This window comes from Rattus norvegicus, chromosome 13 (genome assembly GCF_021556685.1).
Source record: "Rattus norvegicus strain SHRSP/BbbUtx chromosome 13, alternate assembly SHRSP_T2T, whole genome shotgun sequence".
In the NCBI taxonomy this organism is placed as follows: Eukaryota; Metazoa; Chordata; class Mammalia; order Rodentia; family Muridae; genus Rattus; species Rattus norvegicus.
In genome coordinates, this window is record NC_141546.1 from 75,088,795 (window position 1) to 75,112,246 (window position 23,452).

General features: G+C 40.0%; 1 protein-coding gene across 10 annotated transcripts in view; it reads right to left on the minus strand.

Moving 5' to 3' along the window:
• Positions 1-23,452, minus strand: part of Rabgap1l (RAB GTPase activating protein 1-like) — a 595,723-nt gene that overhangs the window by 59,414 nt on the left and 512,857 nt on the right. Inside the window, exon 20 of one of the 10 annotated variants that reach the window (XM_087580937.1) lies at positions 7,480-7,817. Within the exon in view, the coding sequence (XP_087437063.1) occupies positions 7,812-7,817 (6 nt within the window). The 3' untranslated portion in view covers positions 7,480-7,811. 10 annotated transcript variants of the gene reach the window in all.

Here is a 23,452-nt window from a genome sequence, read left to right on the forward strand (position 1 = left end):
GTCTTTTATAAGTCTTGCCTTGTTCATGGTGTCTTTTCACAGCAATAAAACCCTAACTAAGACACAAACAAACAAACAAAAATAATGTTCAACAATATTTAAAAATACAAATTCAAGTTTCAAAAGAAAGCTGGAGAGATGGCTTAGAGACTGCAAGTGCCTAACTGCTCTTACAGAAAACCCAAACTTGTTTCCCAGAATGGGTTCTGGGTGGCTCACAACTGCCTGAGTCTCTAGCCCCCAAAGCACATGCCCCTGACACATAATTAAAAGTAAATAAATCTTAAGCTAACATAAAACTCAAAAGAACAGCTACTTATCATAAACTCACTTCGCATCTAGGCCATAAGAAAGGAGACTAAGGTCAAGCATTGGGGAAGACATGCAGAAAGGAAAAGGAAATGACTTTGCAAGGCTTCTGGGAATATAGAATGGGATTTTTAAAAAGTGTGGGAGGGACAGGAGGAATGGCCAGATGGCCATGAGAATGAATGGAAATACGCAATTGGCAGGAGTATGTGTGTGCTTGGGGGTGGGGGTGGGGGTGGGGCATCTCCAAGATGTGACAGAGACCTGGAATAAGGGAGTCTCCCAAGAGTCAATGGGGGCGACCTTAGCTGTAACTCACAGCATCAGGGATGTGGAACCTGCAGAGGCCACCTCCTGTAGCCAGGCAGGAACCCCAGGGAGCAATAGGGACACTAACCCTCCCACAAAACTTTCCACCTAAAAGTTATCCTGTTTCCAAGAAATGCTGGCACGGAGGATGGAGCAGAGGCTGAGGGAATGGCTAACCAATTACTGGTCCAACTTGAGACCCATCGCATGGGCAAGCACCAATCTCTGTCACTATTAATGATGCTCTGTTAGGCTTGTAGATAGGAGTCTACCTAGTATGACTGTCCTCTGAGACGCTCCATACAGCAGATGACTCAAACAGATGCTGATACCCACAATGAAACAGTGGATGGAGCTTAGGGACTCTTAGAGAACAGGAGGAAGGCTTGCAGCCCCTAAGGGGATAGGAACTCCACAGGAAGACCAACAGTCAACTAACCTGGACCCTTGGAGCACTCAGAGACTGAACCACCAACCATGGAACACATACAGGTTGGACCTAGGCCTCCCTGCACATGTGTAGCAGATGTATGTGCAGCTTGGTCTTCATGTGGGTCTTGAGCAACTGGAGTGGGGGCTGTCCCAAAAGCTGTTGCCTGTCTGTGGGGTATGTTTTTCTAGCTGGGCTGCCCTGTCTGGCCTTAGCAGGAGAGGATGTGCCTAGCCCTGCAGAGACTTGATGAGGCTGTTGGGGCCCCCTACCCACTCAGAGGAGAAGGGGGATGGAGGCAGTTAGTAGAATATAAAGTACATAAATAAATTTTAAAAAATATCAAAGATAAACAATAACATAATTTCTTAGAAGTTAAATTTATACATGACTTAGCAAATGTACCTGTAGGCATCTACCCAATGAAAATCTGGGTGTGAATGTTTATAGCATTATTTGTAGTAGTCCAAAACTAGAAACAAAAAGTTCATACAAGCATCTAAGCAATGCTGAGAGTCCGAAAAATAGTTTTCCTCAGAGAGGAGCAGACCAATTGGTTATCCATACCAAATGGTTAGCCCTGAAAACATACTTACATGTATCATTATACAGAGTATGTTATATAGAGGAAAATATATATATATATAATTTGTGCTCCCAAAAGAAAAGGCATGAGAATGAGGGAGTGTTTTAGGGTGATTCTCTCTCTCTCTCTCTCTTCCCCCCCCTCTCTCTATATATGTATATATGTATATATACATATATATATATGTATATATATACATACATATATATGTGTATATATATCCCCTGGAAATATTATATATAATACATTACATATATTATGTATATTAAATATATATGCATGCAATAACAATTAATGAAAATGAGGCCACAATTTGAAAGAGAACAAGAAATGTTTCTCATGGGAGGTCTTGTTGGGACAAAAAGGAAGGGAGAAATGTAATTATATTATGATCTCAATTTTTTTAAAGTAACAAAAAGAAGTTCAAAAGTTAGAAAACAGAGATACAAAACTGAGGTACTCATATTTTGAAATACTATTATATAATAAAAGGGAAGAAACTACTCATACATAGCATTGCAGATGAATCTCAAAACTCAGTAGGCTAAATGAGAGAAGCCAGGTACAAAAATACTACATATTACTGTATGTAATATTTTCAGTGGAGGTAAATGTATGGACAGAGAGCAGACTGGAGTGATTGGAAAGTGGTGCTTGCAGATGAGCATGAGGGAATGTTTTGGAGTCAGACAATGAATACTAAGGTCTCTATGTCTTTGCAAGGCGCAGGCAGGTGAACATGAGATATAAGAATTATGTCTCTTTATAAAGATGCTCTAAAAAGTGAAAAACCGTTTCTGCAGAAGTCAGAAAATGGAGACCAGCAAGCTTCCCCAGTCCTTTCCTGGTCTTCGGACTCCTGTCTGCATTGGCAGGAGGGGGGGAAGAGAAGGGGGAGGGAGGGGAAAGAGAAGGGAGGAGGGGAAGAGAAGGGGGGAGAGGGGTCTCTAGGTCATTACTCAGCATCAGTCTGTGCTTTTGCTCCTCACCAGTTTCGCTGCACTCTGGCTTAGCCATCTCTCCAACTTGGAGTGGCTGTTGAAAGAAGGTGTTATGTGTAGTTTCAATATTTGTGCTCCCAAAGGTCATTTCCATCCACTTAGGCAAGAAGAGGAAAAGAGCTACATCCCACTCAGGACCCATGGTTGAGACAGAAGCAGTTATACGGACTGCAAAGGCACCAACTGTCCTTGGCCCTTCCAACTGTGGAGTGCCTCTGAGAAAAGTCACTAGAGTTTAGAATATAATTACATTTTAAAACAGGAAAAAGAATGTAGCTCATCCCACAGAATTTGTTATCTGCACAGTGTCTTAGGCAGTCTTTATGAACCATTTGCAACCAGCAATGAGTATGTCCTTATACAATTACAGAAAAATGTATGCATCAACTTCTGCTGGCTTTCAATATTTAAGATGTGTTGTAGATAGATATGCTTGGGGATGTATCCCGGACACTAGAGTGTTTTAAAGTGTATACATTTAAAGAAAGCTTTAGAAAGCTACTGAAGCTTTGAAATTTGCTTCCATCTTGGATGCTGAGACTTTTCTGAAGCAAGGAATTGCCAGCCATTTTCATGCCGTATACACCCTGGCTTTAACACAGCAGTAAGTGAAAACTTGCCCTATTCTGCTGTGGTTACTCCAACAAACTTTTTTTTTTTTTTTGCTTCTTTTTTCCGGAGCTGGGGACCGAACCCAGGGCCTTGTGCTTCCTAGGCAAGCGCTCTACCACTGAGCTAATCCCCAGCCCCTCCAACAAACTTTTAAGATAGCTATGTGGTATGTACTACAGTAGATCAGCTCTTCTCCAGCTGACCATTCATTTCATAGCCACCTGAATTGATGCCCTCTTCTGACAATTTTTGAAATAATAAAATTCAGATACTGGTTCGTGTAAAAAAAAAAGATAGCTATGTGGTATTTTAAAACATTTAATTCAGGCAACCCACTTACAGGAGAGAGCTAGTGTAACTATTGGCCAACCCGTTTAAAACCAGAACTGGCTGTGGCGATAACTCTGTGGGGAGGAGGGCCTCCTGCTGCCAATCTCTGGAAGCCGCATCATAGAAGCCGAGAGTAGACCTCACAGACTGTTCTTCAATCTGCACATGTGCCCACTCCCATGCACACAAAATAAAATAAAAATTAACATTTTAAAACCTAAAATACAAATTCAAAAGCTGTACTAGAGCAGACAGGCAGTGCCAGGAGAAATGTAAGTGAGAAGTTAAGGCACCCCTTTCTCTACCTCAGGTGATGCGGGGTAGGTCTCAGAAAGTCTGCAGAATGGATGGTTTTGCTAAATGCATTTGCCTTATCAAGAGGAGTCCATCAAGAGGGGAGGGAAAGTCATGCTGTTCTTCAGGCAAACAAGACTAACAGCGGGCCCTGCCCGAAAACCCACAGGTGCAAGCCTCTGAAAGCACAGCTTGACTGATGTTACCTTGATCACACAAACCGTGTGCAAGTCAAACCTCCAGGGAATCCATCAAAATCCTTTGCGATGGACTATTTTATTATATAGCTCTTCTAAAGAACTCTGTAGAGAGTAGCCTATGTTGGATGCAGCCACTGAGACAAAGTGAGACAGTTTGTGTCATATAAAACGGCACATTTTCCCACAGTGCCACGCAATAATTGAAATATGAATAACAATGCTGTTTAATTGGGACAGAAATGAAAGCTTCTGAAACTACTAAAATGTCATATATTACAGGTGTGAATCTGTGAGTTCAAGGTCAGCCTGATCTACATAGAGAGTTCCAGGCTAGTTAAGGAAGATAGTGAAGCCCTGGCTCAAAAAACAAAACACAGAAACAAAAAATTTGTGGTTAGAGAGATGACTCAGCAGTTAAGAGAATCTGTTGCCCTTGCATAGAACCTGGGTTCAATTTCAGGCACTCACATGATGGTTCACAACCATCCTTAATACCAGTTCCAGTGGGTCCAATGCCTTCCTCTGACCTTTATAGGTAACAGACACAAGATATAAATGCATGCATATGTAAAATAACATTTTAAATCTTCTAAAAATAGTACATATTCCAATTATCGTCACTAGCTCCTGGATTCAAAGCCTTCTAAGACATGTAGACTATAATATATAACCAAAATAAATTTTCCTATAGCTCCTTTTCAGACAATCTAGATGAATAAGAATTCAACTACTTTCAACTAACTGGCACACCTTCTTTCTTAGATGATACACACTTTCTGTATTAACTAAATGTAACTAATTAGATACAGCTGGCAGCATCCCAGACTGCTTCAGTCTGTGCCCTACAATCTGTTCTTGCTCCTAACCTGCTTTGAAGTCACAGATATTTCTAGATTTGAGGGCTCTCTTCCAAGAACACTGAAGTTTCTTGAGATCACAGAGCAAGAACGTGACTTTTGCTTCTGTTTCTTTTAATAAGATGCATGATCTGGCCACTAGAATTCTAAGTGAAAGTTCAGTTTATGCAGGATGACACAAGTGTCTTGTATATATCTTTGAATGACTTTTCCAGGGCTGTGATGTGAAGTGATCTGTCTATATCTCTTGCCGGGTATCTTTTGTGAGAAATGTGAGTGGCAGTTGGCATAGAAAATAGTAAAATCCACAGAACAGAACACAATCATCTGTCTCATTTGGATACAGAGCATGTAGTGTATCTCATTAACCTGCCCGACACACAAAATGCCTCTGACCAATCTTTGATTTTATCTAAACAGGTTCACAAAAGCAGAAATGCTCTGACTCAGTTTATGCTTTGCACATTCAAAATAAAAAAATAAAAATAAAAAAATAAAAACCCAACGCGATCTAACTATTGCATAAAACAGGCTGCAGAGAGTAGGCGCTAATGTGAATAGCAGGACCGAAAACAGACCAATGAGCTCATTTAAGCCTTGTCAGCACATCACAGAAGCTCCGGGGGGCAAACTGGAGGATCTAGAATGAAATCAGTCCTGGTCTGGAAGGAGTTTAAGAAACACTGTCTTCAGTCATCTTTATCTCCATTCTACATTATCAAGATAAGCATAGCCCATACCTGGGAGCATAAAGCATCTCACAGAGCTCACTGGTGAGCTAAGCAGTAGCTTAACAGAATCGTAGAAAGTGAGGAGACTCTGGTTTTAATAGCAATAAATAATGACTCAATTCCATCGTAAGATTATTGTTTTCCATACCTTGAAATACAAAAGGCAGATGCCACTCCCGAGTAGGTAATGTATGCATCAAACACACTGATGCTGCTGCTGCTAGCATGCGCTCAGGTTTTATAGAAAGATCTCGATATCCTTAACTACAGATTGAAGACAGACCTTTGTATGAAACTCCTTTATGTGGAATACTTAGAATGGAAAAATTTAAAGGGACAGACAATAAATTAGAGGTTCTTGGGCTTGGTTCTTGGGGACTAAGGGGAAAGCCTAATGAACACAAAGACTGATTTGGGAGTATGAAAAAGTTTTGAAAAATGTTTGATGATACACATATAACATTGTGAATACAGGAAACTAACATGATACCTATTGCACTGACAAGGCACCTAGCATGAATATAATTAATGCCACTGAAGTGTAAAAACTAACACGGTTAAAAGGCAACGTTTGTTATATATATATTATCACAATTAAAAAAGGAAAGAAAACACAAGGAGGTACCTACACACCCCTAGAATGGCAAATTTAAAATAAAAAGCTGAAGGCATAGCTCAACAAGGCTTTGGTATCTACTATAAGATACCCTTTACAGAAAAGGAAAACCCATCATCTCTGACATAAACATCGTAACAGTACCATTTAGCAATATGGTAAGTGATTCAGTAATATTTCTTAACTTGATATAGACTCTTGTGCCTGGATTTCTCTCCAATGCAAGCCAATCTTTAGTTAGTATTACAGTTTTACCCTTATCCATCTAAACTGCGACTGTATGGAAATACCAAATACTTTATATATTGTTGCATCCTGTTTTAGAGCCTTCTAAAACCGTGATCTATATAATTGCTTTGCTTTTTATCATACCAAATCTCCTATAATGTTAATCTTTAAACTAACCCCATTAAACAAGGCATTTTAGAGTTGCCTTCCCAACAAATTGCATGACCACTTTCTCTGACACGATAATCCTCAGACAGATACCACTCCTGTGAGAGCAGACACTTCTATCAATATGACATCAGCCCACAGGCCTTAGGCACAGGAACTGTGGTCCTTTCTAAATCCACCTACACCCAATACTATATGGCTTTACATAGTAATACATAGTAACTGAATATCCTTTATCAAAAAATGCTTGTGACCACCAGTATTTAATATTTTGGATTTTTCTTTTACTTTTGGAATATTTGGGTGCATAAAATAAGATATCTTGGGGATAGGACCTAAGCCTAAACATAATATTCACTAAAATTTCATAAATAGTTTACACATAGACTGAAAGTAAATTTATAGTATATTAAAAATATAACTGTTTGCCTGTCACCCATCACAGTAGGCTACGAATAGAATCTTACACTGTTAATTATTAATAACATGCCATTATTTGAAAGTTTTAGCTTTTAGAGCATTTTGGAGTTCAGGTTCCAGTTTAGAGATGGTCATCTTATAATGCTAATCAGTTGCTCAGAAATTTCTTCCTCCACCTCCTACAAAAACATTTCCTTTCCTGGTGGCCCCACTATACATCTAACATCCATCAGTGACTACTCAAATTCACAGCATAACTATGGAAGGCTGTTCCACAATAAAACATGAGTTCTCAACGTCAGCACGGATCAAAACATAACCCTCATCAAGACGGGAACCAAAGGGACCTCACCATTTTCTTTACTCTTAGTATAAACACATCACTGAGCAAAGTAAATAACAAATATTTTATTATTAAAAAGTGTAGGCAGTGGTGGTACACAGCTTTAATCCTAGCACTTGGGAGACAGAGGCAGGCAGAGGTCTATGGTTCTGGGGCCAGCCTAGTCTACAGAGTGAGTTCCAGGACAGCCAGGGTTGCACAGAGAAACCCTAACTTGCAAAATAATAACAAAAAGAAAGGGGGGTGAGAAGGAGAGAGGGAGAGACGGAGAAAGAGGGAGACAAAGAGGAAGGAAGAAAAAGAGAAAAAAAGGGGTTGGGGATTTAGCCCAGTGGTAGAGCGCTTGCCTAGAAAGCGCAAGGCCCTGGGTTCGGTCCTCAGCTCTGAAAAAAAAAAGAAAAGAGAAAAAAGTAAAAACATAAAAAAAGAAAAAAAGCTTAAGTTTCAGTTTTATTAAGCTTATAAAACTAAAAAGGAAACAGGCCACACTACAGACTATTAAATAAATATACTTGATCTGGAACAAAGCTGCTTTCTCTCACACAGCCACACAGACATTTTGGAGTCTGGACAAGCACAGCTATTTTGCTATTCAAATACCATAAAGAGAAGATACATTTTGATAACAATGACGGTAATCATTAAAACAACATTCCCCTCCAAGAGCCATGCTTCCATAAGCCAGAAAACTAATTATAAGCCTGACATCTAACTTATCACCTTTTGAGAGACCACTGAAGAGTAAAAATGTCCAGATTCTGAATATCAAAGTGATAAATAATCAGAGGAGTGTTGAATATAGTGTCCAATGCATGAGTGCAAAGCACAACTGCCATGCACCTGGAGTAAGAATAAACAGCACAGACTCAGTCTGACAGCCTGTGCTTGAATGCTGCTTCCACTTCAGCACTGCGACCTTGAAGTTAGTTAATAAACTGCCCTTACAAAGGAGCTCCCTCCTCATGAAGTTACCGTGCACACTGAATATGCAGAATGTGTGCCTCTTTTCATTTTGTACAGGTCGTGCTGTCAAGACGCTCGATCTCACCAAACATCAGAGCAATGCAGATGAGAACCACAGGGAAACATCACCTCGCCCCAGTGAGAACGGCTGTTATGAAAAGGGCAGGAAAGGGCAAATGCAGGCGGGGGCCTAGAGAAAAGGAAACCCTTGCACACTGCTGCTAGGCATAAGAATCGGTGCAGTCATTATGGAAAACTGTACTGAGATTTCCAAAGACCTTAAGACAGAGCAACCATATGACACAGCAATCCTACTACTTAGCATATGCCCAAGAGAGATGAAATATTTATAGTAATAAACAAATACCCCTGTATGTATCACAGCCCTAGTCAAAATATGAAATTATCTAGTTTTTTCAAGGGATGAATGAATAAATAATATATGTTTACATAATATAACTCTACTTGGCCAAAAGAAATAATGAAATCCAAATATTTTCAATATTTTGCTGTCCCACTGAGACTTGACAGAACAGTTTATTAGAAACTTAACAAAGTAAATAATTTTCTCTCATGTATCTCAATTACTTATTTCCTCAATTTTAGTAAGATGTCTGTCACATTTTAGCCTTATAAGGATGGAGGAAAAGCCCTTGCCTTTCAGCAGGATCTGTTAGACAACCTGGATCTAAGTCTAACGGCAACAGCCCTCATTTGTACCAAACGCAGTACTGTTTCATTGTTTTCTTGAACAAAGTATCTTACTACATTTTTGTTTATTGTATGTATATGCCCACACACATGCACACATGTGAGTACTGCTCTCTGCATGAAGGCAGGACCTGAGTGAGGTGGGTCTCTTCTTCCACTATGGAACTGAATTCAGACCATCAGGCTTGGTGGCAAGCACCTTTCCACACTGACTCATCTCTCATCCCCCAAGCTTTAGATCTAACAATGATCAGAAAGAAGGTGAATTCATTGTAAAGTGACTCTCAGGAGAAAAGTGAACTTCAGAGAGTTCAGTCAACTCAGTCATCAGTAAATTATATAGAGCTCTTTTCTAGCTCACTCTCGTAGTCTCTTCTCTGTACCGTTCTCATCACTGTGAAAGCCGTTCATTAAAACATTTAGTACTCGTGTACCATTCTTCAGTGACAGATTATACCTTATTTCTCAAGGTAATTCGCTATTGCTCAAATCTTTGAAGAGTTCAAGTTAATGACGATTTGTACTACACATTTACGGTGACATCAATGCTTTAAGTGGGAGATGTATTTAAAGGAGGAAGTTGAGCAGCCCACAGTCATGAGCAAAAGCAATCTGCACCTTTCAGGCAGGAGCAATAAAAGGATCCTTTTACACGAAGGGACTGAATTAATTTAACGGTGACTATTGGGCTAGAGTACTCTACACAGAGTTTGGGGTCACACTTTGATTATTTAGAAGAGCTATACTGATTGTTCACATTTATTTCATATTATATGGTTCTTACACTGCCTTGGATATATGACACTTCAGATCATTAAATTGTCATCATCTATTAGACTGAAGTACTACAGTAACAGATAAGTGAGAATGTTCACCCAAGACCTTTGCTCTCCCACAATCCTCCACTCATTGCAGTTCTTAGAACAAAATGGAAGAGGGAATGATTGGCAGGTACCTCAATGCACTTCTCTAACAGTGGGACGCATATGTTCAGACAGGACATTACTGCTGTGGACATATTTTTACCTCCTACACTCGGAGAACAGCCTTATGAAGGATGTGCCACCAACTGTTCCAACAGACTGCAAGTGAAGCACTTGGCTGTTAACAGTATCAGGATTAGTCCAGAAAAGGACTTTTGAGTTTAAACAACAAAATCTAACTCCATAAAACTCCACATCCTTCCTTGTAGTCCATGTTGTTGTCCAGATTAGGAAGTGTTTGCTAGCGAAGTGTTTCCAAAACAAAATGTACAGACACTGAAACCTACCAAGGGTTTGCAGTAAGTTCTTAAAGACAATTAACATGGAACCATCCTTCCTGTCTCTGAAAGGCATCTGCATATTTAAGAAGTCCCTCATTGTACAGATCTTGATGAACAGTTACATCTCAGTTTATAAAGGCATATGGATGGAAGGTTTTTTTTTTTTTTTGTAAAGTTCTTTTTAGAGAGAATCAAAACAATCTCTTCACAAATAAGAATCTTTAATCTGCGTCTCATGTCTATAATCCCAGCTGTCAGGGGGCTAAAGTAAGAGGCCCACCATGATTTTGAAGCCAGTCTCAAATGAGCTTAATTCAATGTTAGACCAAAAAAAATTCTCCTGACTCTCGCCCACTTTCTCATTTCTTTCTAGTCTTCCTCAACTGCAGTTAGAAGTTACAACTCCCATGCATGCTCCTGCAAGTACTAGAATTTCTGTCTAGAATACCTTTATTCCCAACATCCTGACAAAGTCATTTGTTTTGTTTGTTTTTCCTTTAAAAGAAATGCTGGAAATGTTCAGAAATGCTGGTCAGTGGTGGTGAAACATCCCAGCATTTAGGAGACAAAAGCAGGCAGATGTCTGAGTTTGAGGCCAGCATGGTCTACAGAGCAAGTTCCAGGACAGCCAGGCCTATATAGAGAAACCCTGTCTTGAAAACCAAAAAATAAAAAATAAAAAGTAATGCTCAGAACTGAAGTAGGCATGAAAAACATTACTGGTAGATACAGTCACAATGCAGCCTTATCAGAGAGCAGTGCAGCCTAACGGGTTTTGTTCGGTGCTCTTTATTTGGCACAGGGTCTCACTATGCAGACCGTCAGCTCTTCATCATTCACTGCCTGCTGACAGGGCCAGCAACTGCTGTAGGCAGAGCGGGGAAATAAACAACCCGCATGGAAAATGAATTTCAGCACATAACTTAGAAAGGGAGGCAGGAGATACCATGCCTGCCTGGTAGGGAGGCCTGAAGGTACAGCGAATGATGGGAACAAGTGGGCAAGGACACTCACACCTCTAATGCTCTTCACATCATCAGCTCAGTTGCTTGCACTGTTGTCTCCTCAACTAGACTGTTATCTTCTTGAAGGTCTCCGAACACTCAAAACACTGCTATGTGCTATACAGGAGGAGGTTAAATGAACCACCAACAAAATAAATGTGTAACACAATAACTACGACATTATCTTTTTGATGAAGCTAAGCTAAGAGGTAAGAACAGATACTTATGTGAGTGCATACTTGGTTTTCTAAGAATTTGGTACATAGATCTAAGAAGAGAAAAATAGAAGTTATTTAAAAATAACTTTGCAGGTACAATAGTACAGTGCTTGCCCAGATAGTACAAGGCCTAGGGTTCAATCTTCAGCATAACTAAATTAATTAATTATCTTCTACTTCTTATGTGCATAAATAGTGATGGATGTGTTTGTCATGAACACACAGTAGAACAATACCTATTCTTGCATAGTTCTTTATTGGTGTCCAGTATCCAGTATTGCTCATTGAGTGTGTATGGTGTGTACAGTGCACACCATGTTAGGATGGAGGAAAATGGAGAATAAAACTAAACATAACTCTTGCTCTTATATAGAGATTGACATAAACACACACACACACACACACACACACACACACACACATGCACGCACGCACGCACGCATGCACACACACTCTCATAAACATACTCACACACAAATTTTATCTGCCAAAGAAACACAGAGAAATCACATCAAGAAGGTGTGATTAAGATTTCTCCTAACCAGTTATAATATTACAGGAAAAGTATCTAAAACTGTTGTCTCAGATAATATAAATGAAAGAATTCATTATTCTTAAGCTAAAACAGAAAAAATCTATTTCTGAAACTCTAATTGAATTTCTCAGCTTCCAGTTATAAAGTTAGGTAAGAACATACTGTAAGTGGTCACCAATAAATACTACGAATATTTTAAGTCACTGTGCAAGCATTGCATGTATCCCAAAATAGTGCTTATACTCTTTATTTTTGGCACTGAGGTAGCTATCAGACTTACACAGTTCAGTTTATATTTTAAAAAGACATTAAGTACATTCTTACTCTCTACTACATTAATACATTGATAACCAGACTTAATAACATATCTTGCTATCTACTATATTAATATATTAATAAAGAAGCATATGCTATAATATCATAAATTTGGTATTTGCTTTGACCAGTGTATTCCAATATCATTAGTTTAGTTTACAATGTAGCTTTGTGCACTTTCTACATTAAAAGTATTTTCCTGCTCAAGGTGCACAGGCTCAACCAGCCTGCCAAAGTGCTCTGTAACTCCACACCTACTGAGAATCCCTGGACCACAGAGCTGAGCCATGTTGAAATGACAGCATTGGTTCCTAGAGCTTCATTGGCAAGACAGCGCTTCATAATTACTTTTGGAAGAGACAGGAAAGAAAAGTGCCAATTTGCTTAAAAGTTTCAGGAAAAATGACAGGAAAATTGATGGAACTGGATATCATCATGCTAAGTGTAATAAAACAGTCTTGGGAAGGCAAACATCTTTTTCCCCCCTATGCAGATTTATTTTTTAAAAAAAGGGAAATGGGGATACTCAGGGGGACAAAAAAGAAAAGCAAGTGAGGGGGTGTGAGCAAAGTACAATCATATATGTGCATGAAAATCTCAAAATAAAAAGATTCATATTCTAGAAGAAATGGGGCATGTTTATATATTTATAATAATTTTATATGTTATAATAATATATAAGATTAAGCAAAAACATTTAGTACAGATATCAGTAGTACTAGTAGAACTGTATCACAAATATATACTCTCATTGTAAAATGCTTTTAAAAATGATTCTGAAAGCAATTTAGAACTGAATTGCACTCACAAGATACCCACTACAAGGACTGGGGACAGAATGCTGTTGGTAGGGTACTTGCAAAGAAGCTCCTTATAGCCCTGGTGTCGGGCTTCCCATAGATAACCTAAGCATTGGCTGTAGGTAAAAGCAGGAGGATCAGAGTTTAAAGTCTTCCTCTGCTACACAAGAATTCAAGGCCATCCCACATGAGAGACTCTATTTCCAACTTTAAAAAAAAATAAGATCACTAGTATACATCAACAGCATGAACCAAAAGGACTTTCCTACTATTATGCAAATAGCACACGGGATTTAGAACAAATTCTCTCATAATATTTTGCATGGGTTCAAACAGGTGTTCTAATACAAATCTAGGTGATGACTGGACAGATGGTTCAGCAATTAAGGACACTGGCTGCTCTTGTAGAGGACACAGGTTCAGTTCCTAACATCTACAGAGGTCAGCTCATAACTTGTAACTGGTTTCTAGGGATCTGATGCCCCTTTCTGTCCTATGTAGGAACCTACATGCACATGGTAAACATATATACACTCAAGCACACATACACAAGACAAATTTTTTAAAAATACATAGTTGAAATGATGGTGGTTAGTGTAAAAAAGTACTGAAGAATCCATAATTAGGCCTAATCATGATAACCATCCACCCCCAAAGAAATATATTGATAAATCTGAATTCCAATTAGAATTTATTACATTTTCAGTGAATGTTTGTGTGTATGTGTGTGTCGATGATTTTCTGATGACAAATCTGTGGAAACACTAATTTATGAATACAAACTGTATAGTATTGAAAAACATGGTATTAATGTTTTTTATAGCTAATGAATCTGTAATGAGCACATTGAGAGTTAGTAATTTTACACACACACACACATTTGCTGATGCATGTATGTACACAATATATAAATACATGCATCTGCAAATATTTCCCCCTTCCCTTAACATCTCTGGTAGAGTACATGTATGTTTTTGCATATATGAAACAAACATACAAAAGCATAAAATTTCCAATAGAAGAAAAGGTTAGGAGGGTCTGTTTTAAAACATAAAAATTTTTAAATTAAAATGATAGTATATACAACTTTATGCTTCCTTTTATAATTATTATTTATTTAATGTATATGAGTACACTGTAGCTGTCTTCAGACACACCAGAAGAGTGCATCGGATCCCCATACAGATGGTTGTGAGCCACCATGTGGTTGCTGGGAATTGAACTCAGGACCTCTGGAAGAGCAGTCAGTGCTCTTAACCACTGAGCCATCTCTCCAGTCCCTGTATGCTTCTTCTTAACTAACATTTTCTTTAGACCAAACAACTATAGTCCTGACTGTATAGGATGTGAGGTTTTGTTCTACAACAGATACAACAGAAGAAGATACATGAACTATCATTAAATCATCAGGGAATTTCAAATTAAACTCACAGTGGGCTGTCAACCTTGTTTCAGGTAGAATGACTATTATAAAAAGCACTCACGGGTACCAGTACCAGGGAAGATGCTGAGTAGACCAAACTCTTACTGCTGGTAGAATGGAGGCTAGCACAGGCACTGTGGAGAACAATGTAACGTTCTTCAAAAGATGAAGATAGAACTCTTACATGATCCAGCAATCAATCCCAGTACTGGTTAAATATCCAAGGAACACCAAGTATCTGAAGGGTGTCACTTTAAAGAAGCAATGTGTGCCATTTGGCGGTATAATGGTGGAGTCGGTAAGTGCACCTAGGCCAAACAATGGAGCTAAACACAGGGACGGTGGCCAAAAAAGAATGCTGAAGTTTTGCTGCACATGCTCAGAAATGCAGAGAGTAATGCTGAACCTAAGGGTTCAGATGTAGAGTCTCTGGTCATTGAACACATCCAGGGGAACAAGGCACTTGAGATGTGCCGACCGACCTACAGAGCTCATGGCCGGATTGACCCATCCATGAGCTCCCCCTGCTACATCGAGATGACTCTCACTGAGAAGGAACAGATTGTTTCAAAGCCAGAAGAGGAGGTTGCATAGAAGAAAAAGATATCCCAGAAGAAACTATAGTAACAAAAACTCATGACATGGAATAAATTCAGCATAAAATAAATGCAGATAAAGTAAAAAAAAAAAAAAAGAAGAGAAAAAAGTTACATGATACCCAATGAATATGTGTAATTTTTATTACCAGTTAAGAATCATTTAAAATAATTTATTTTATCAGTTAAAAATATCAGTTATCAGTTTAAAATAACTTATTTTAAATATTTACTTGTGTTTTTATATGTATGTAATAGTCTGTCATGGGTACTTTTCTATTGCTATGAAGAGACACCATAACTAAAGCAACTTAAGTTTTTTAGGGGCTGGCTTGTAGTTTCAGAGGTTTACAATCCATGACTATCAGGCAGACAAGCATGGAGCTAGAACAGTAGCTGAGAGTTACATACTTATCAGCAAGCAGGAGGCAGAGAGCTAATGGGAATTGGCTTGGCTTTTGAAACCTCAAAGCCCATACCTGTCACACACCTCCTCCAACAAGACCAGATCTCTTAATCCTTCCTAAACTGGTCTACCAACTTGGGCTAACTATTCAAATATCTGAGCCTGTGGGGACCATTCTCATTCAAACTACTACAGTGTTTGTGTGAGTGGATGAGCAATATCCTCAGAGGCCAGAAAAGGTTAGCTGTCCTGGAGCTAGAATTTCAAGTAGTTGGGGCCTCCCTACATGACTGACTGCTGGGAACTGAACTTAGGTTCTCTGGAAAGGTAGAAAGTTCTCAAGCTGCTGAGGTTTCTCTCCAGCCCCCAAATCATTTAATTTTTCAAAAAGGGGGGGGGGATTAAAAACTAAAAGAGGGCTTCTACATTATTTTCAGCCTGTTAGAAATCTGAATGTAGACATTATGATCAGTGTTATTTTTGGTGTTCGTTGAGCTGAGAATCCTATTTCTAAGGCAGTGTATCATGCTCACGATGACTTAATACTACAGTTTGATACAGAGTTTGAGCTCGGCAGTGAGTTTTTGACATAACACTGGCTTCTCTAATAATATACCCACAATGTTAAACTTCTGTTAACCACACCTAAAACCTGAGTCATTCAATTTTATAAACACAATGTATCATACAAGAAAATAAGCCTTCCCACTTCATCTAGTTTACATAGCTCTACTTCACAGCCTGACCTCTAACTTCCTCCCCAATTTCATTTCTTACCACACTGACTCTCTGGTCCTACCCTTAGAGAGTGCTCTCCAGGTTCCCCCTGCTTGAGATACATTTTCCCAATTTCCCCACAGATGTTCACCTCTCAGACCGCAGGAGCAGGACCCTTACTGACGGACCACTCCATGTGAGGCCTGGTGAACATCATCATTAGCTCATGTTGCTGTTTTGCGTTTCTCGCTGTAAGAGTCACAATAGGTACTATGAATTGTTTTGCATGTCTAGATCTTCTGTGCCAAGAAAATAATGTAGTTAGCACACAGTAACAGAACAATGAATGTTTGGTTGGTGATCAAACTAAATAAAAATGTCAATGGCTAGTGCAGAACAATAAAAATCTTAAGAGTGTTTTCACCTAGTACGAGTATGAACACATGAAACAGATCAGTAAAAATTAGTGCAGTGTGTACTTCACGTCAACTGTTCCTGTAACAAACACTTCTATGAAAGCATATTTAGAATAGGTTCATTGTAATAGGAGATAGTCTAGGGCTTCTATGACTTAACTGCCATGAGGTCATCATCTATGATGGGGTGAGACTTTATGGCCATAACTGTTTTGAGATCATCCATGCCCTGTAAGTAACCCTTCATCCATGTTCCTAGCTTTTCTGGACCTTACTCCTCTGGAATTTCCTAAGGCTGTGCACTGTGGATCAAATATGCCCCCCACCAATCCTTACGCTGATACTCTCTTCTTACAGGATTTGGTCATGGGGCCTTTGGGAGGCAAGTTGTTCCTGAGAGGATGGTTATTCTTTCACAGGAAGTGGCTCTTTCTTTGCCCTCTGCCATGCTAAGCTACAAGAAGATAATCATCTGTGAACATGAGAAGGATCTGCACTGAGAGTCCCACAATGCTGGCAGCCTCTCAGGTTTCAGACTCTAGAGCTGAGGAAGTCACCCTTACCCAGTCTCTGGTACTCTGGCTGCTGACCGAACTGACTTAAGATATTCCTAAGAAAATCTCCCTAAGGAAAGTACCTTGCCCTGCAGGCAAGCAGTCTTTACAAAGTAACGGCCAACCCTGCTTCTGACTCTGAGTTTGGAATCTGCCATTCCACTTTAATTCACTTGGTATCAGACAGCTAGTTTTAGGATTATGGAATCTTCCTTCCAACACTAACCTCAGTGTTGCTGGCAGTCCACTCTCTAGAAACCTTCCCCACACACTTGTTATAACAGTCAAGGAAAAAGCGAGGATGACAACTCTAGTGCTTCTGCTTCCAACTCCCATGTCAAAAGCAAGTTCTTACTGGGGATTAAGAGGAAAAACAAACTAGTTAAGGGCTTTCAACAAGGCTCTGGTTCTCTCCAGCCTCAGGTCCCTCCTTTCCCCAGTGTGATCTTGGGGAAAGTTACTTAACTTCCCTAAGTCTCCATTAGACAGAGATGACAGCTCTGTGTGTGGTAGGTTAAAGCATCAGTAAGAATTTTCATGTAAAGCACCTACGCAAATGGGTTTTAATCAGCTCTGTTAGTTATCAATATGATCCAGCCAGTGTCCTGTCCCCCCATAATTAAGGCAGAGTCCTTTATTTAATCAGCTTAGCAAGATTACTGGGGATTACCCCTAATCTATTTTCCCATACATCAGACTGTCTATTTCCTAGCTGCATGACCCATGTACTTGCTGTCTGGGTTATTTCTGCTCCATCGTCTGTCCTCAGGGGGCATTTCACTCTGGCAAGTGCTCTTGGTTCATCATGTCTAATGGAGACCTGTTCTCTCCTTTCTCCTTCTTCCTCATGGTCTCCCCAGCCCAGTAACTGAAACTCTGTTTGCTTCTATTCTCCCCAGTAAATGGCTGTAACCACTTTTATTTGACCAATAGTTTTAAGTTGAAGAACAAGGTTACATGGCATCACTTGATGTACACGAGGATCTGCTTATGGGGCAATCAGATCTTGGCGCCAGTATTTAACATTTGCATACAGCAATACCAGACCAACCCCCAACACACCTACCACTGATTGCTAGGGTTATTGAATACAGGGAGCTAAAGATTACATATAAAGGACAGAAACTATGGAGTTTGCATATGCACAGTGAACTAATTGCTTGCATATTTTACAGTACAAATTCTTTGGAGCAGTATGTGGTGGTGCATATCTTTTATCCCAGAACTTGGAAGGCAGGATTTTTAATTCCAGCACTTGGGAGGCAGAACCAGGACAGGGATCTACAAAGTCTAGTCCAGTCTGATCTACAAAGTGAGTTCCTATCCAGCCAGAACTATATAGTGGGGCTCCATCTCAAAATAAAATAAAATTAAAACAAACACAAGACCTATCCCACACTCACTCCCCCAGAAGGAAAATATACATAGAAAGTCTGGTCTCATAGGTGTCCCCCAGAAGGAAGCTTATACGGAAACTAAAATAGAGTACCTCTGAAGTGTAGAAGAAGCTATGTGGAATGCTTGTTTAGAAACACAAATGAAAACCACAGAGCTTCTAAACAGGCAACTGAACCACAATGAGCCTTGTCTGGACTACAGGGGAGTGCATGGTATCTGAAAGTGTACATGCTTCCTCTTTGGGAAAAACTCAGTGAAAGAGGAAGCTGAGGGGAGGCAATGTTGAGAAAGTGAGGTGACAGGCTAGGAAGCTTTGCTGAGGTGGGGAGCACAGCACACTGTGTGTGTGTGCTTAGGGATATTACAGCCCAGGCCAGGTAAAGGAGAGAAAACAACCAACAGAGCGGGGTTCAGCAAAATGACTCATAGCAAAGGAAGGCTAAAATAGATTTGGTGCTTTCGAAATATCAACAAAAAGTAACTAATAACTTTAAAAGTGTGATAAAGAAGAATTTAAGTATACACAAAATATGCAGAACAGTCCACCATATATCTTCACCACCCATTTTTAAAGTCCCATGTTCGGTGTCAGCAATCATCCAATATTTAGTCTTTCACTGGGTGCAGGTTTGTCAGTCTCTCCCATGTTGCAGAGTATTACCATTTCATTCTTTCAGAACTGGCATTTGCACTGTATACCACTGTGTGTTTAGAAATTGACCGCATGCTGGATCTTTGGATTGTGTCTAGATTGAAGCTATTGAGAATAATGTTGCTATGTCAGTCATGTGCTCATGGGTTCTATTTTGCATCATCTTTTACCTAAAGATATTGAATCAATTTCAGTCCAAAAGCACACAGACTTGTGAGTCCGAGGCAGAGATGTTATTTAACATACGGTGGAGCTATAAATCTAGATGCCGCACAGCAGCAGTGTTCTGCCCAGGAATGAGTAAGCTGGGGATCTCAGGGACAGAGATAAATAAACTAGATGCAAAAAAAAAGTAATGAGATGGCAGGGATGCAGGGTGCCTGCCAACACAGGCCAGTCCCAGGCTTGCTGCCTGTCTCAAAGTTTGCCCTTGCATTTCAAAAAGGACACGCCCTGGCATCCATGCAATAAATTCCATTTCTTGCTTCATAGAATACAGAATTCTACTGTTAGGATCCTAAGATCCTTAACTCATCAAAATTAGTAAGTCAAACATGGAAAGATTGGGTTCCCTGAACTATTTTGAAATTGATAAAAGGTGCCAAGATAAGAATGTGGTAAATGACAATGAGAATAAAACTGTTCAATAAACAATTTAACTATGAGAGAATCTTAATTAGCTTTATAATGTCTGATTCTAGTCAATATTTGAAATGTCTATTCAGGGATGATTTATAAGAAACTGCACTGATATTATTTTCCTCATCTCTGGCATATGGAATTTCATGTGCCAAACCACTAAGGGGGAGACTGCAGAATGCTTACCCTCATCTTCCATCTATAGAACAGAGAAACTTTAGTTCCCTGAAAGAAGCCCCTTCTGTTGTGGGTCCAGTACTATTTTGGTAACTGTCAGTTAAAAATATCTATCCAGAGCCAACATAAAACAGCCCACCTTAGATGGTTAAGTGGCTTTTGTTAAAGGTCAAGGTTAACTACTGATCGATCAAGTCTCCTTCAGAGATAGAATGATACTCAATTTCAAGATGTAAGCAATGGTTAAAGTCAAAATGGGTCATCTGTTCCTTGTTTTATTCTTGATATCTGTTTTGGGTTTGTGTGTGTGTGTGTGTGTGTGTGTGTGTGTGTGTGTGTGTGTGTGTGTGTGTGTGTGTGACATAAGCTAAGTCACCTTCTAGGGAAAAAGAAACCTCGAATGAGAAAATGCCTCCATGAGGTTAGTTGGTAGGCAAGTGTGTTTAGCATATTCTTGGTTAGTGACTGACGTGGAAGGGCCCAGGCTACCATGGGAACCACCACTTTAGGGCAGGTGGGCCGAGGTGGTGTAAGAAAACAAGCTAAACAAGTCATTGAAAGCAAGTCAGAAAGTAAAGTTTCCCCAAGGTGTCTGCTTCAATTACTGCTTGCAGGTCCCTGCCTTGAGTTACTGCCCCAACTTTCCTGTATGATAGAGTGCTACTCTATGCTGAAATAAATCTGTTTCTCCCCAAGTTGCTCTTCGGTCACAGTGTTTATCACACCAATAGAAAGCCCACTACGGCAATATCTAACTTTCCTATTCTAACACCATGAAAATCTTGTGGTAATTTCAACCTGTTCCAATCAGTTGCTCTTTTCACAAGGAGCAATTATATCTTTCTAAGTGTGACCGTATCTATTGACTATAAGAACTAATGAATTAGTGTGGACTACCTTCCGATGAATACTGCCTTAGTCAACTGTCCAGGCACTTGTCAGCAATTTTCACCTGCATTTTTTCTATTGCCATTGCATTTCCCCCTGGGGCCATGTGGTCCTTGCCCCACCCCATTTTTGCCATGCTACTGCTAATAAAACCAAACCTATCTTCTCAGTACAGGGGCTCATAAACATTCTCCATCACTGGTCCTTCCAGCCATCCTAAGTTCAAGTGTCAGATCTACAAAACCTTCAGAGAGGAAAGCTTCTCTTTTCCTGTAGAACAGACCCAATACCCTAATCAAGCAGGGCAACCCAACAGCCTCTTTCTCCTATCATATGCACCCTCTCCTCTTCTACATCCCCACCACACCTTATCTACTCCGCTCACTCCTTCCTTCTGAAGCTAAGAATAGACCCCTTCCCAGTAGGGAGGTGATTGGGAAGAGTTCTCACTGTATCTTTACAAGTGCTCTCCTTCATGTGCTTGTGCTCCTGTATGAGAGTAGCACATGAAGGCCAGAAATCAACCATCTCAGGTGCTGTTCCTCTTGTTTTTTTGAGACAAGGTCTCTCCCGGGGACATGAGGCTTGACAATTAGGCTCTTCTCAATTACACAAGATCCTCTTATCTGCCGCAGTGCTGGAATTGTCAGTGGATACCACCACACCTGCCTTTTCACATATTTGCTAGGGATAGACCTCAGGTCCTCTTATTTGTATAACAGCAGATTAACAGCAGATCCTTTACAGGCTAAGCAAGACCATGTAACTTCAAAGGACTCTAATAAAGTCAGGTATGGTGGCTCATACCTGTAATTCCAGCACTCAGGAGGTTGAGGTGAGAGGATTGCTGCAAGTTCAAGGCCAGCCTAGACAATACAATGCATTCCAGCTTATTATGAGCTAAAGTATAAGACCCTTTCTTCATCACCATCTTCTTCTTCCAAAATAAAGTGTCTTAAGCAGTCACCGGCCTTTCAGACTTTTCTCGAGCTGTCCCCTGTTCACAAGGCACTCCCCTTGCCTAACAAATACCTGACCAGCCTCCAAAGCCAAAGTTACTGCTCTAGCCTTACTGTGGAGGCTTCTTTGTCACTGCTCAACAGTGGCAATTATTCTCTTGCTGGTTCTATCTCTAGTACCTAACAGGAATCTCATAAATACTGACTTTGGTCCTTTCTGTTATTAGATTAGCTGGGGGTCTTTGAAGGGTAGACATTCTACTTGTGCCCAGAATACTGTATTAAGACAAACATTAAAGCAATCTACATATTAGCACTTACTAACATACATCTGAAAGCAATATTCCTTTCATGGCCACTTAATAAATTAGAAAGTTGAATGACATAACTGAGCAGAATATGAATGGACATTTAACCTGAATGTGTGCCTGTTAGAGTTTGCATTAGCTCTAGGCTTACTCACTGCTTAAACATGAGATCTTGCATCCTGAATTTAAACATACATTCAAAGCCTTCCCTGGAATACAGTAAGCATGCCAGGCGTGACTTCCCTGTCATTTATAGTTGGCAGTTATAAACAGCTGAAGCTGGGCACGGTAGTGGTGCATGCCTGCAGTCCCAGATAGTCAGAAACTACCTACTGAGCCCCAGAGTTCAAGGGCGGCCTGGCAATACAACAAGGCTGCACCAAAAAAGAAAAGCCTGCAAAAGGACTAAGAAAGGCAGAGGTGGAAGAGGCTGGCCACTCTACTCACAGAGAGAGGGCCTGGGCAGCCTCTGAGTTCCTCCAGTGTTCCTGTGAGCATCTCATCTAAGACTTGTATACTCACGGGGAGAGTGGTGGTATGGTTTTATCTCTAAATACAAGGCAGCTAACTTCCAAACTTTCATTCTACATGTCAATTTATTTATATTTTTATTAAAAAGAAAAAACCGGGCTGGAGAGATGGCTCAGCAGTTAAGAGCACCCGACTGCTCTTCCAGAGGTCCTGAGTTCAATTCCCAGCAACCACATGGTGGCTCACAACCATCTGTAAAGAGATCCGATTCCCAATGCCCTCTTCTGGTGTATCTGAAGACAGCTACAGTGTACTTATATATAATAAATGAATATATCCTTAAAAAAAAAAAAGAAAAAACCTTCAGGGCTAATAAGATGGCTCAGTGCATGGAGGTGAAGGAAGGTGCCTGCCACCAACTCCCAACAGCCTGTGTTTGACTATCAGGACCCACATAATAAGAGAGCCAACTCCCGCTAGTTATCCTCTGACCTCCATGTGTGTATGTGTGTGCACGTGCGTGCGTGTGCATAAGGTTCTGTGTCTATATCTTAGAATCAGACATTTTTACTATTTAACATATTCCTCTTATGAAACAAAACCC